General features: G+C 32.9%; 1 protein-coding gene across 2 annotated transcripts; it reads right to left on the reverse strand.

Moving 5' to 3' along the window:
- Positions 1–5,537: 5,537 nt before the first annotated feature.
- Positions 5,538–12,445, reverse strand: LOC143344564 (uncharacterized). Of its 2 annotated transcripts, XM_076770732.1 has the most exons (8): positions 12,391–12,445; positions 11,727–11,819; positions 10,335–10,496; positions 10,028–10,257; positions 8,851–9,955; positions 8,541–8,645; positions 8,418–8,455; positions 5,538–6,805 (listed from the first exon to the last, which is right to left on the reverse strand). In XM_076770732.1, exons 2-8 carry the CDS (start codon positions 11,804–11,806, stop codon positions 5,973–5,975), a joined length of 2,553 nt encoding a protein of 850 aa, XP_076626847.1. In that variant the 5' UTR covers positions 11,807–11,819; positions 12,391–12,445; the 3' UTR covers positions 5,538–5,972. The 2 variants fall into 2 exon arrangements, with proteins under 2 accessions (XP_076626847.1, XP_076626846.1); XM_076770731.1 differs by lacking the exon at positions 12,391–12,445 and having other exon boundaries at positions 11,727–11,847.
- Positions 12,446–16,688: the final 4,243 nt, after the last annotated feature.

The following is a 16,688-nucleotide window of genomic DNA, read 5'->3' on the forward strand; positions in this document are numbered from 1 at the left end:
CTGTGATGTATCTACATACTATTAGAAATAAACAATACTTTCACCTTATACAGTGGTAAAGCATAAGTAAAATTAAAGTTCCTATTATCCTATTAGATTATATTATTCTTGTAAGCAAAAGTAAATTTTTTCTTTTCATATTGCGATGTATGTATACAGGGTGGGGGCAGTAACTATTAGCACCTCAGATATCTTGGAAACTATAAGTTTCACAGAAATGTTTGCTAAAGTAAATTGCACAGTACGAAGGGCGCTATTGGGTGGCGATAATAGTTTTTTTGCAGCTGGAGGTACTTCGGACATTTCAAGGTCACATCCATTTTTTTTAATGGATCGGTATGTTTTTGCTTCCGTATCACGATAGAGGATCTTAAAACGAGTTCAACGATCTATTACACAAGGTCATCGAAGGTCATAGAAAGTAGAGAAAGGCGATAATACTTACGGTTTTGGTAGTAAATGAAACATGTTTATAGTAGGTGTTCGAAATGATGACCATCACTGTCAATGCACCGTTGGATTCTTTTTACGATTGATTGACTTGCAAGTCTTACAGCGTCAGAACTTATTGATGCACAGGCTGCAATAATTCGCTGTTGTATATCGTGAGATGTAGTTGGTACTTCTTTGTACACTTTCTCTTTCAGTGTTCCCCACAGAAAGAAATCTAAAGGTGTTATGTCTGGTGAACGAGCTGCCCACGATATTGGATTCGAAATTTTTCATCGAGTTCCCTTCGCGCAATCGATGAATAATGTGCTGGGCATCCATCATGTTGATACCACATGGTTTGTCGTGTAAATAAAGGTAACTCTTCTGGCAAAAGACCCAATGTATCCTTAATAAAATTAGCATAGACGTTGCCATTGAAATTTCCATTGATAAAATAAGGTCCAATAATTTGATCACCTATGATACCTTACCATACATTCACAGACCATTGTTTTTGATGTTCAACCTGTCGCAGCCAATGTGGATTTTCCGCTGCCCATAAATGCACGTTATGCAAATTAACATTCCCGTGATTTGCGAATGTTGCTTGATCAGTAAATAAGACGGTATTAAAAAAAAGCTCATTGTTTTGAATCTGACGTATAGCCCATCGAGAAAACACAACGCGATTCATGAAGTCGTTCCCATGCAATTCTTGGTGAAGACTAACGTGATGTGACGGTGCAAAATGCGAAGTACGCTCCTCCTACTAATGCCAGATTCGCGTTCAATTTGTCGCCAAATAATATGAGAATTTCTAGAGCACACCGATTTCCATTTCTTCGTTAATTACTCGTTTCTGGCGTTCACTTTTACGAACACTTAAACTACCGGTTTGCCTAAGTTTATCATACACATTTTTAAATGTTTGACGCGAAGGCTGAGACCGATGTGGATATCGTTCAGCATACAAGTTTGTAGCCCTTACAGAATTTTGTTGGCATTCGCCATAAATAAGAAGCATATCAAGCTGCTCTTCAAACGGATACATCGTGCGGGATCGACCGATTTATCGATACTAATCTTATGATGTTTATCTTACTCTGCAAACTATTAAAGTGTCCTTCAAGCAGTGTTTATTCTCAGTGAAGTAAACGGTAAGCATTACGCATTCCTCTACTGTTGACAATACGTATGTTTCATTTACTACCAAAACCATAAGTATTATCGCCTTTCTCTACTTTCTATGACCTTCGATGACCTTGTGTAATAGGTCGTTGAACTCGTTTTAACATCCTCTATCGTGATACGGAAGCAAAAACATACTGATCCATTTAAAAAAATGGATGTGACCTTGAAATGTCCGAAGTACCTCCAACTGCAAAAAAACTATTATCGCCACCCAATAGCGCCCTTCGTACTGTGCAATTTACTTTAGCAAACATTTCTGTGAAACTTATAGTTTCGAAGATATCTGAGGTGCTAATAGTTACTGTCCCACCCTGTATACTATTAGGTACAAACAATACTTTGACCTTAATGAAGTTTATCTTAATACCAACATGTAATAATAAATATTGTTTAATTGTATAATTAAACGTTCCTAAAATAGCGCATTTGACATATCTTTTCAGATCTACTACAAAATGAATGTTATATTTTGATGTTTTTGTATGTGGTTTGAATTGTCTGCATTCATATAGGAGATTGTAGGTATTCGTAATTCAAGAATAATATTAATGTTATTTTATATTTTATTCGTTTAAAGGAAATGAACAACACTGAATTTCCTTCAGGGGGTAATTCTTCTATTTCGCAAATCAACAAAAATTTAAAGAATACACTACCTCTAAAAAGGTAAAACAGACTAAAACAGTTTTATGATAGTACCTGCTAACTCATGTTACTGTTCTAAAATGAAACGCTATGTTTTGTACCTTTAAAAATACTCGACTATGTCCTTTTCAAATTTAAAATCCTACCCATACTTTGTATCACACTGGCAAACGGGATCACTATTCCTTTGTTTTTAAACGGTTTGATGGTGGGGATCTCGTAACTATTGCTCGTATGTACATTAATAAAAAATTAATGTATCTACGAGCTCTTTTTTCATTACATTAGTTTGAACATTTCAATACTGCACATTGCATAATTAAATAACAGTTTTTTACATTTCCCTCCTGATGGAAGAGACCACCACCTTCCCGTGGTTTCCATTGAGCGGTATCGTGCACGTTATTAATTTTTATGGATCGATACAATCATTTTTTTATGCAAAATTAAGCCCAATCACACATATAATATTTAACTCGTCATAACAAATTGATACGGTTAACTCAAAATATATCGAGGAAAATCATTATTAATTAATTTCCGCAACTATTAATTCTACTTTTTTGTTTGTTATAAAAATAAGAACTCTTCATATTGAAAAATACCACAGCGTGCACGATACTGGCAAAGAGTGGACTCTCATTTTAATTTATTAATTTTCAATCTTAAAGAATTTTGATTTTGAAAAATCGTATTAATAATATACATATGTACGCTCATACATAGGAATAATAAAAAAAAATTTCTTTTTTTTCAATAATTAAAATATGATCAGGGGGTCTTAAAACGTGTATTTCCGTAAAATAAATTTTACAAAATTTTTTTTCGATTATGGGTACTTTGCTTATGTGCGCCTACATAGGTCGGAAAGTAAAAATGCCTGGGCAGTCGAAAATTACGGCTCGAGATTCCAAATCGTATGCCGTAGACGGGAGGTCGGATTTCAGTTGTTAAGAGCGAGAAGGCAAATGTGAGCCTTTCTCTCTCTCCTCCCACGAGGCGGACCAAAATTACTTCGGGCAGCTTCGGAATAATCGAGAAAGAGGGCATGTGTCAGTTTGCCTTTGTCGACTTTCCGGAACTCCACGAGCTCACGTACGCGTGATCTAACATAGTGTGAGAAAGCACCTTCGGTGCTTTTCTGGCATCTCTGACCGGGTGCTGAATCTGGCATCTATGGTCGAGACTTGGAATCGTATGCCGATTATCGTGAGAACGTATTTCAGCTGTTTCAAGAGTAACAAGGAAAGGCTCGCAGTAGCGTTCTCTATCGATTTCCCGAAGTTGAGCGAAGTTGTCCCGAAGTTATACGAAGACGTATACGTGGCTCATGCGGTAGTATATGCCTGCTATCCCCACCACTCCGTTAGACGCTAAGGATGTTCGTCGTTACTAATGTCGATTTCGATGCACTCAATTATGCGGCATAATTTATGTCCGATCTGGTCACATTTGTCAAGTACCAGTACTAGCAGTAATACTGTTTACTATACTGAGGCAGTCGCCGAATTAAATTCTAAATAATACGGATTTTGAGATATATACGTAGTGAGAGTGCTTTAATCGTGTGTTATTTCTTACAAATCGTTTATAGTACTTACATTCGTTATTTGTTTGTTAGCAATATTTACAACAATTGAAAATATAGTCAAAGTATGAACAAACAATTTTTAATAAGTATAATGATTTTATAATGACTTAAGGTTATGTTTTAAAAATGATTTAAACCAGTGGTTTTTAATTTTTTTTTCTACGGATCCCCTTTGGAAGTACAATAGAGGTTATGGATCTTTTCTATGCAATATTCCTGGGAATAACGTTTTTACATATTAGTTAATTTAATGTTTTACAATCACTGTTGAAAATCCTGACTTACTCGGATAGAATACACCGACTTTGATGAAAAGTTGTACAGGTCGCTGCACAAGGAGAAACATTAAAATCCTCAAAGGCATTTTTAATTTTAATTATAACAAATTTTAAATTATCCTGGGCTAGGTCTGCGTCTTTAATAGAATTTAATTAGACAAGAAAGGACTGTGGACCTATGTTCAATTTTAATGTCATCAACATAAAGATGAATATTAACACTAGGTTTACGGAATACGTCAATTTAACGCATTAAGATTCCAAACCTAACGTTACAGAACTTGTAAATATTATTTGTTAGCAATTTACGTTGGATTTAATTGATGTAATGATATGAATATACACTCTAATTAAAAGAAAGATTCTAAACCTAACGTTACAAAACTTGTAAATATTATTTGTTAGCAATTTACGTTGGATTTAATTGATGTAATGATATGAATATACACTCTAATTAAAAGAAAAATTGCATTTTAATGTAACTATTACTACAGCGAATTACAATAAAAATATGCGCAACGAGTGTCCGTAAATCCAGTGTTAAAAAGGTTCTTAAATGTTTCTAGGTGGTTGAAACATTCGTTTCTTAAGAAGATATTGTTAGAAAATTTTTGAATTCAACTGCGTCTTAGCAAAGTATTTTTATCAACATTTGAAAGTTTTCAAAGATGTCAATCTCTATGCTTCTTTTCTATATTAACATCTTAGTTGAGAAAACTTATAATTTCTCCATACAAGACCTAATGTTAAGTTTAGGATATTGAATTAAAAGACTTAGTTTATTAGCTATTGTAATGTGAAAGCATCGAAAAGATGGAATTTATATTTTTAGGCATAATGTATGCAATGAAAATAAGTATTTAAAATTTCTACGTGCAAACTACCCGGATACCTATGTATGGCTCTTTTGGGATGTGTGGATCACAAGTTAAAAATCACTGATTTAATTTTTTAAATAATTTAAAAATTGTACTAATCAATTTTTTAATTCTTACACAGATGAATACTGTGTTGAATGTTGCACGCATTTTTAACATATCCTTCAAACGATATTTAAGTACTGGTAAACTACCTCCCGAAATTGTTGTACCAATGAACAGGGAGATGATCGTCTGTTGGCATCCGCAACAAGAGTTTCCTTATGAATATTCGTTACCATTACCAGAAGAAAAACAACTTTCATCAAACTCTGTCTTATGCATTGGTGAAAAAGAAATTGCAGAAACTTTTAAGCATAAAAGACCTGAAGTAGTCATTGAAGAACTTTCAAAAATAACATATACTACAAAACATAGGTGGTATCCCAGAAATTGGACCAGGAGAAAGAGATTTACGCAACCAGACAGAACATACTTATAAATATAATATGTAAATCTAAATAGTGTAGTTCAAAAAAATAATTTTCATATTAAAAGCATTAAATGGATTATATTAAATAAATTATTGCAGTTGTTTCTTTATTCTCACAATATTGCACTTAGTTGAAAATTATTAGCATTCTTCAAAGTTAATATACAAAAAACATACATATATACATATACATACAGATGTATTAGTCGTTCATTAATCAATTTATCATGCACTGACTAACATTTATAGTGCAATGGTTTTTGATTAAAAAGTGGTAAATACATAGCATCATTAGTCATATGGTTTGGCTATTATTAAAAATAATGATGCATAATATTTAGAACTGAAAATAGGACATATGATGCTGTAAAATTAATATGAAAAGCTTAATATTTCTCTATATTCAGGAGGTATTAACATCCATGAACATTGAACCTATCATTGCATAGATATGCTCTGGCCTTTCGAAAAGTTGAATTCAGATTTTACAAATTTTGAGGAAATATTTGTCTCTCTCCTTCGTGTAAATAAATGTGCATCGCTTGATACAATAGGTACCTCCCAAAGTTACTTTTTTCTTTTATGTTCCAAGTTGCTGCTATTCCATAATAGTCTCCATTTTTGCAATTACACAATTTATCTATTCCTAAAGCATCGATCATAGCAGCTTCGCGCGTGTAAGCTTCGACTGGAATGCTATTTTGATAAATATGGAGACAAACCACTCCACATCCTTCATTCCAAATGTCTAAAATACGTTTGATTTTTGTACTTTTAGAGCTTTGATTTGAAACCCATGCATCAAAGGCATCTTTAAGATGGAAGTATGGTCTATTACGTGTACCTTTACCCACATAAAATATACCAGAGACAAACGTAGACCAAATTGTAGGCTTTGTCAGATTTTCTGTGCTTGAAGGTAAATCTTTAGTTACGCGTGGGTCTAAAAGTAGATAATTAAAACAAGTCTTATTAATCCCTTCTCTCCATTTTCTAGAAGGATCCACCATAGAAAATTCTTCAAAAATATTCTTTTCGATAATTTTGTATCTTGCCAAGTGATTTACCCAGTCTCCATATATCAGAAAAGGTTCCAAATCAAATTTACGGCAGTCCGTTTTAAATGGAGCCTTAGAATGAATAATTGCAAATGATGATGGATTACTCGTTTTGTCTTTTAAATGTATAAGTCGCTTTAAATATATCTGCTTTGTTGTGTCGGTTATTGGTCCTGGGTTGTCACCTAGATTAATTAACTTTCTTCGTAGTATATCATTTGTCATAGATATATCCACTGATACGTTTAGTGATTTTGGCCCTGAAAAATTGGTAAAAGTTTTAAACTTGTTTACAGTACGTCCAAATTTGGGGAGATTACGATTTCTGTAGCCCCTTGTTTAGCGGTCAAATTTGTGTTCTTGGGGTCATTTTAAGATAAAAATGTACCATTCTTCCACGAGAAGAAGGCACAGTGTGTTTACATCCCCACTCCTGTTGCAGTTCGCTGACTCATAGATATTGGTCGAAAACGGTGACAGCCAATCAGCGGACTGCAGTAAGAGTGGGGATGTAAACACGCTCTGCCTTCTTCTCGTGGAAGAATGTACTGTGCTTCCACGAGAAGAAGGCACAGTGTGTTTACATCCCCACTCCTATTCCAGTCTGCTGACTCACGGGTATTGGTCGAAAACGGTGACAGCCAATCAGCGGACTGCAGCAAGAGTGGGGATGTAAACACGCTGTGCCTTCTTCTCGTGGAAGAATGTACTTCCTGTTTTTTATAAATCTTCAAATATCTCGGAAACTATGCGAGATATGGCAAAATATATACAGACCTTTTTTGTAGAAAATTAAATTTCCAATAATTTATGTCCTATGACATTTTTTATCAGCTGCACAGTTTCCGAATATATTTATATTTCGGTGAACTTGCAGAACAACTCCCCCCTTCCTGAAATGATGGTCGGGGAACGTAAAGGCTCCCTTCACAACTGCTTATATGAGACTCAAGAAATGTCTATCTATTGAAACTCAATTAGCAGTTAATATTACTGACGTATTAGGTTAGATTCGGTTATACATTTAAATCCGGCCACCTTACGGTCAACGTTTTCGTGAAATAATAATGTTGTTTAAATAATTTCTTATTATTTCACAAAAGCGGTTGCATTTTCACAGCAGAAGTACTTGAACTATACTAGATACTAGAAATTTTGATTAAATTCCAGTGAATATTTTTAGTGAAAAACGGAATTTTAACATCATTTTAATGTTTTTTTTATAGGAAATCGAATTTCCTACAGAAAAGGTCTGTATATATTTTGCCATATCTCGCATAGTTTCCGAGATATTTGAAGGTTTATAAAAAACAGGAAATCTACTTTACCGACTACACCAGACAAGAACACAAATGTAACCTTCAAAGTAGGGACCACGGAAATCGTAATTGTGCCCAAAACTTTTACGAACTTTACATTTTTAACAATTAACAATTTTATTAACCACTTAACTATGACTAAACTTTTCGCCTGGCTGCATTTCTAATAAGACAAAGTTCGACGCAGGTTGTACATACGTGATAACGTAACACTGTAATCAGAGATACCAGACGAGCCCCGGGTGCACCGGGAACACTTCATTGCACTTTCTTACGCATGCTAGATTACACGTACGTCATTTCCTAGAGTTTAGACAGTGTCAGCTTACGCGTAATCTGGCATAGTGTGAGAAAGTGGAATGAGGTGTCCTCAGTACACTTGAAGCTTTGTCTGGCATCTCTGACTGTGATTTGTACCTGGCAAAGTCGCTATAATGACAGATTAATTACTGTCGATAAAATCATTAAATGTTAAAATAATGAAATTTATAAAAGTTTTGAACAACTGAATTTTCAAACAATTGTCATAGAGGATAATGTCGACTAATCTTACATAGTTTGTTGGCTGTAGTACAATCTTCTGTGGGCATGCTGTAAATAGACGAAAACAATAATATTCATTACTATTTATAATAAACGTTGTAATACAATTACATAACTATTTTCAATATCTTACCATGGTGGTAGTGCATAAATTCTACGTTCTAGAAAGGCTATACCATCATCTGGATATTCATATTTATATTCTTCTTGCACGCTAATGTATGATTGTGATGTGAAACTGTTGGAATAATTAAATAAATTTTTTGTGGAAAGAACTTTTTGTTATAAATTGGATAAAAAGAATCAGTAATTTAACATGGTAAGTGATGATATGTTCGCAAATAAAATGACAACAATAATGCATAGAATGAATGGAGGCTTTTAAAAGACTATTACGTATGAAATATTTTTAGCATATAGATACACACATACAATAAAATTACCTTGATCGAGGTGTCATAAAACTTTCGTGAAATATATTTGAAGTATTACCAGTTTCTAATTTTTCCATAATTTCTTTTTGCACATTATCTTTTTTCAAATTTTTCTTATTTGTTTCATTGCAGTCTGTTTGCTCTATTTTTAAGTTTACTAAATTGTTATTACATGCTTTTATTAGATTTTCTGTGTAATTCTTCATTTCGTTGAAATTCGAATTTGTTGGTACATCGTCATCATACTTATTCTCATGCAATTTTATTGCTAGATGTTTATTAGATTTGTAATGCAATTTGTCTAGACCATTCTGATCAGGTGACAAGGAATTTGCTGATTCAGGACTTGTATTTTCTGATGACGTAAATCTGTTGTTCCTCTTAAGTTTTCTGAGTGATGAATATTGTCTGTAAAATCGTTTCCTTCTTGGGGTAGACCTAGCTACTTTTTTTCCTAAAGTAAACCCTTCTGATTGAGGAAATTCATTTCTTGTCATACAAGGCGTAAAAGCTTTAAATTTCGATTCATTATTTATTATTTTTGGAGATAAATAGCTCCATTCTTTTTCTGCTGATTTGCCTATTTGACAGTTTGGCGATTTACTTATAATAGAATCATTTGGATTATATACAGGAATTAGTGGAGTTTTGGCATTGTTTTGTTCAAAAATTTTGCGCCTATATCTTGGAGTAACAGATCTTTTTCTCACTCTAGGTTTCAATAAAAATTTGTTCTTTGCATCAAGAGTGATATTATCATTTAGTATAGACAATGGACTTCTATCATACTGATTTTCTTTATATTGCAAATGTTCATTACTAATCTCTCGATCTTCAGAGTTAGTTTTCAAAGAACTTGAGAGTTGATTAATAATTTCATAGAGCAGGCACTTTTCTTTATCTATTTCGTTACAAATTCGAAGCTCTGCTGTATTTATATCAGATTGATGATCGCTATATAAACTGTTGTTACTGTAATTGAAGTAATATTTAGCTTTGATATCAGACAGTTTATCATTTTCATTATTCTTAAGTTCGTTTTCATTAAATAAATCAGAAGTTTCTGACGTAGCATATTCTGCGATTGTGTCTCCACTATTAATCAAAAGTTTATCTATAAATCAATGTAAATAAAAATTTAAATGCAAGATATAAATGGTATACACAGGCAACGTATAAAACTTACCAAAAGTCATTTTACACTTAATTGCTTTTTCGTCGATTGTATTATTTTCACAATATTTGCTCAGTACCACGATCGCTTTGTAATATTTTCCATCAAATGCATAATGAAATGGACTATGTCCTTCATCATCTAAACATAGAGGATCTCCACCATTTGCTAGAAGTAATTCTAATACTGTAACTCTGCCCCATGCTGCTGCTAGATGAACGGGAGTCAATCCATCTACAGATCTACAAAATTATGCATTGAAATATTTTATTCTCACGTGTAACTAAAAAATATAGTTAAATGAACTTTGATTACTTACCTAATATTTGGGTTTCCTCCATGACGTAAAAACAATTTAGTTACTTCCTCTGCAAAAGCTTCGGAATCATTACCTATTACTAAGTGAAACGGAGTCACTCCATGTGTAGGAATTAACGTATTAGGATTTGCTTCTTTATTTAAAAGTAAAGTTGTTACTTGCCTATTACAGAACAAATTACACAAAGTGATAAATAGATATATAATATACATACGATACATTAATAATCCAAGAATAATATTTTTTGTATTATTATTAGGTATAATGTTATTACTCATAAACAGAGTCGGGCAAATTTTATTCACAAATATTGTAAACTCTACTTACATTTCATTAAATTAAATATTAAATTAATATTCAAATGAGTATAGCTATGGGTAAAACCTAGTTTATTCTCAAATAACGAATTAAAATATTAAATTCACTCATGTGCAAAGTATTCCTAACTCTGTTTACAGAGTGTTATAATACAGGTTGACTCAAAAATAGGTATGTGTGTCGATTTCAGTACTGTATTCTACTTTTCCTAAGAATGAAAGAAGATTATATAAACATAAATCTGGATACTCTTCTTTTTCAAGATGTAAACATGTTTTGTTCATATCGTAACTTTTCATGAATATCTGTTATATACAGAATTACAAGCACTGTCGATATTTTATTTCTGTTAGAAATAAGTAACGTAGTAAAGCTTGCCATGCTAACATTGACAACAGTAAATGTCTAAACGTTTCAAGTTAACACATTCAATGTGGATAATATGAATGTATATGTCATACAGATTTTCTGTAGTATGGGTAATCGGTTCTCTTCCAAAAAATTTGAACGAGGATAAAATTCTCCAGAGCTTCTAAAATATTAAAAATAGCATAAGTAGGTATATTTTATCCACAATTAAGGGATCTTCTTCGATTTTTGGGAAGAATTTATTAATACTTGTAGAATAAACGACTTTTATGTAAAAATAAAGAGATAGAGTACATAAATCGATATTTATTTACTCTATTTTTGAATAACAAAAATAATAAAATGTTTCGAATTCTCGAAACTGGAAACATTTTGAGTATCAACTGGTTTCAAGCGTTCTATCCCTAGTTTTTGATAATAATATTATTGACAGTCTAGAAATATTAAAAAACTATATTATAACGTGTAAAAAATTAGAATATACTAGGAAACAAATGCATGTTTTTGAAAGTCTTGGAAAAACAATACAAAACATGTTGCAAAAGGAATCATTTTTGTCATCATAAACAAAAAATGTTTACATATATGTTTATATGACCTTTTACATTTTTAGTTATCAAAGTAGGACCACTTATTTCATTATTATTTTGTATACGTGGTTAATAGACAAAGTTGAATAAAAAATTATAATTTCAAGTTTCTCACTTTATATCATTATCCTCTAAGCCGTCACAAAGAGAAGAAGCCAAAAACAGGTTTCCTTTTGATTTTAGGAAGGACATCATAATTTATAACATCCTAAACACAATTTATTTTCTTTGTGAACATAACACAATTATTTAGCAAATTATTACATTCTTGTATATCTTGCAATGATCATTAAAGTATAACATTTAATAATTACATATATAATTTAATATTGATTATAAATGATGAATAAGAAAAGAATAAAACATTTAAAAACCTATTTAAATTATTTAGGTATTCATTCAATGTCTACGAATCTAAATATATTAATAGAAATACGCGTAAAATTATGATTAATTTACATTTGATATATTGTTTATTTATTCAGTGTTTAAGAGAAACACTTTGCAATAAAAAGTATTTTAAATGTATTTTTAATAATAAAAAGTATTTTATAACTTTTTAATACGCGATTAATACTTTTAGAACATTAAATGCTGAACTAATTTTCGGATTCCGAAGGAATATTTTGAAAATGTAAACAACATCGATAAAAAAAAACGATAACTCGATAACTATATTAAATTATCGAATATATGTTCAAAAAATAAAATACAAAATACGCAATTAAATATCTCATCCAAAACATTCTTTCTCTATGTACAATTATGGAATTATGTACTTCAATTTCCTTACCCTTCGTGTTTACTAACAAATGTATTGTCGGTTCGCAATTCAAAGACGAAGCGCCCGTGGTCACCACAGATTATTTTAGTGACATAGATGACATAGTAGACCTCAAGATAGGAGATAAACCCCTCCATGAGATGGCGGCAAACCTGGACATTCGTAGGACCGCCAACTCTTTCCGCATCACGCAGCGGCGATGCGAGCCACCAGAGGTCAGGTGCTTGGAACTGAGTTGTCTCTCTAGTTAGAGAGTGATCAGGGCCTTAGTAAGAAGTGCGAGCAGTGTGGACAGATCGGGCATAATTGAGTGCATCGAAATCGATAATAGTGACAACGAACTTTCTTAGCGTCTAACGGAGTGATGGGGTTAGCATTTCCAAATCGTATGCCGTTAACGGGAGGTCAGATTTCAGTTGTTAAGAGCGAGAAGGCAAATCCTTTCTCTCTCGACTCCCACGAGGCGGTCCGAAGTTACTTCGGGCAGCTTCGGAGAATCGAGAAAGAGGGCATGCGTCAGTTTGCCTTTGTCGACTTTCCGAAACTCCACGAGCTCACGTACGCGTGATCTGGCATGTGTGAGTAGTGCACCGGGTGCTGAATCTGGCATCTCTGTCTGACGGGCCGCCTCTGGGGGCTGCAGGTGCTCGATGCAAGAGGCCCAAGTTGGTGTTCGCAACGGAGAAATCGCGGGCATAGATGCCAGATTCAGCACCCGGTGCGATACTCACACATGGCAGATCACGCGTACGTGAGCTCGTGGAGTTTCGGAAAGTCGACAAAGGCAAACTAACGCATGCCCTCTTTCTCGATTATTCCGAAGTTGCCCGAAGTAATTTCGGACCGCCTCGTGAGAGTCGAGAGAGAAAGGCTCACATTTGCCTTCTCACTCTTAACAACTGAAATCCGACCTCCCGTCTACGGCATACGATTTGGAATCTTGAGCCGTGATTCTCGACTGCCCAGGCATTTTTACTTTCCGACCTGTGTAGGCGCACATAAGCAAGTACCCATAATGGAAAAAAAATTTTGTAAAATTTATTTTACGGAAATACACGTTTTAAGACCCCCTGATCATATTTTAATTATTGAAAAAAAGAAATTTTTTTTTATTATTTCTATGTATAAGCGTACATATGTATATTATTAATACGATTGAGTATAAATGGCTGAATGAATTTAAATGGAACTTTACATTTAAGTTTTATGTTCTCATTTCAAAGTCCGATTAGTCTTTGACTATTATCAGCCCATGGATAATAATGATTATATCTCTTGTTTCATAGTTGTTCCGATACATAGGCGTAATTTATAAAAGATCTTTTAAATGTTTCATATAAATCTTGGGAAGAATTCAATTTTATGTAAAAAAAATTAAATAAACTTTTTCTTTATCTTCTCTAGAAAAGAAAAACTTAGATGAAATCTTATACATTACATGCTTATTTAAATCGCATTGAAAACGAATACCACAAATGTTTTAGAATAATGTGCAAAATGGTCTCACTCGCAAAGGGTTAATTGAGAAATAAATGCTTGGTAATTAAAAACAGCAGTAAGCAGCTTAACCGGCTGGGATTTTCGCTAAAACAAATTGAAAACTCGATTCTAATAAGGGAAAGTTGAAATGGTACCCGATTTTGGGTTAAGTTTTACTGCAAGATATTATTAAAGTTATTACAGCTCTTTATCTTCAAAAATAGAACCAAATTCACCAATAAGTGGTATGGTTTGAATGATGGGGTGTTTGGCTGTAAGTTCGAGCTTCTTTTGCTCTGCAGGTTCGAACCCCTGCTAAAAGAAATCTTTTTTTTTTTAAATTATATTTTAACTGTACACTAAATGTGACATTATATTTTTGTCTGATCTTCCAATATTTTTTTTTAAAGTTGAATTTACCAATTACATTTAACATGTGTTATTTTTAATATATGAAGTACATGAATCTGGATGGTATTTTTCGTAAAAATAGTCAAAACATAAAATTTTTAAACACCACGTACATCTAATGAAAATTCTGTTTTCACAGAAATTACAAAATTTTGTATTTAACTCTGATGGAAAGACCGCTTCATTTACATTGATATAATGTGAATGATTTTCGGATTTCGATTTACTTGTACCTCGTACTTTTTACCTTGTACTTCAGGTAAAAAGGGATATAACTGGCTAAAACAGTTTTATGATAGTACCTGCTAACTCATGTTACTGTTCTAAAATGAAACGCTATGTTTTGTACCTTTAAAAATATTCGACTATGTCCTTTTAAAGTTTAAAATCCAACCCATACTTTGTATCACACTGGCAAACGGGGTCACTATTCCTTTGTTTTTAAACGGTTTGATGGTGGGTATCTCGTGACTATAGCTCGTATGTACATTAATCAAAAATTAATGTATCTACGAGCTCTTTTTTCATTACATTAGTTTGAACATTTCAATATTGCACATTGCATAATTAAATAACAATTTTTTACATTTCCCTCCTGATGGAAGAGACCACCACCTTCCCGTGGTTTCCATTGAGCGGTATCGTGCACATTATTAATTTTTATGGATCGATACAATCATTTTTTTGTGCAAAATTAAGCCCAATCACACAAATAATATTTAGTTCGTCATAACAAATTGATACGGTTAACTCAAAATATATCGAGGAAAATCATTATTAATTAATTTCCGCAACTATTAATTCTACTTTTCTGTTTGTTATAAAAATAAGAACTCCTCATATTGAAAAATACCACAGCGTGCACGATACTGGCAAAGAGTGGACTCTCATTTTAATTTATTAATTTTCAATCTTAAAGAATTTTGATTTTGAAAAATCGTATTATTAATATACATATGTACGTTCATACATGGGAATAATAAAAAAAATTTCTTCTTTTTCAATAATTAAAATATGATCAGGGGGTCTTAAAACGTGTATTTCCGTAAAATAAATTTTACAAAATTTGTTTTCCATTATGGATACTTTGCTTATGTGCGCCTACATAGGTCGGAAAATAAAAATGCCTGGGCAGTCGAAAATCACGGCTCGAGATTCCAAATCGTATGCCGTAGACGGGAGGTCGGATTTCAGTTGTTAAGAGCGAGAAGGCAAATGTGAGCCTTTCTCTCTCTCCTCCCACGAGGCGGACCGAAATTATTTCGGGCAGCTTCGGAATAATCGAGAAAGAGGGCATGTGTCAGTTTGCCTTTGTCGACTTTCCGAAACTCCACGAGCTCACGTATGCGCGATCTGGCATAGTGTGAGAAAGCACCTTCGGTGCTTTTCTGGCATCTCTGATCGCGGGTGGAGGGACTCGTCCTTCCCCCCGAGATGAGCTTCGACAAGCATGGCCCGCAGGGGACTCTGTAATGTCTCACTAGAGTTCCCGATCCCCCGAAATTTCATTGTAAATCGAAAAGAAGATGAAATAGAACATATGTTTATATGAATATTTTTACTGTTTTCATGTGTAGAACCAATTACTTATATTTAATATCCAATATATGTTATGTATGTATATACTATTTTTAATAATTTTATATTTATTAGTTTATTATTTAAATTTGTATTATGTTTTAGTACTATTGTATGTACATACATATTGAATCGGTATATTCCTAGCAAACGGCCCGTTCACCGATCGGGGCGAGTTATACGTCATTCGATTCGTCTAATTCAGTACATTATTGATATGCATTTCATTATCTGCGGAAATTCGTTATTTTTTTATAAACTTGTCGTAAAGTTACAGTAAAAAGTAGAATTAAGTACATTTTTTGACAGATTCACAGGTAGAAACAAGTGACTATCGTTACTGTGTTCAAAATGCCAGGTAGTCAAATGCTAATTTGTTAAAAATTTATTGAAATTTCTGCTATTTCTGCTAATATTTCATTGAATAAATCACCATTTTACTATTAGGTACATTTACTAAATACATAATGGCTCAGGTATCCAATGAAGTTGCTCTTCTTGAAAATATAAAATATTGATAGTATTATATGTTATAAAAAAGATTAAAAAATGTGTGGCATGCCTCCAAGTGGTTTCAATTTAATTCGTGTAAGCATCAGTAATGGGATCTTCAAAAGAAAAAGAAGAGTATAAACACCTCATCGTAAACCATAGTTTACATTTTAAAGACCCAAAAACAGGTGCTCGTACAAACACAATTGAAACTACATGGAGGCATAGTAAACATTTTTTGCCTGAATATTGTCGGTTAGTATTTGCAATTTCACACGTTTTTTAATATTTTTTGTAACATATAATACCATAAATACTTTCTATTTTTAGTAA

Source organism: Colletes latitarsis, chromosome 8 (genome assembly GCF_051014445.1).
Source record: "Colletes latitarsis isolate SP2378_abdomen chromosome 8, iyColLati1, whole genome shotgun sequence".
In the NCBI taxonomy this organism is placed as follows: Eukaryota; Metazoa; Arthropoda; class Insecta; order Hymenoptera; family Colletidae; genus Colletes; species Colletes latitarsis.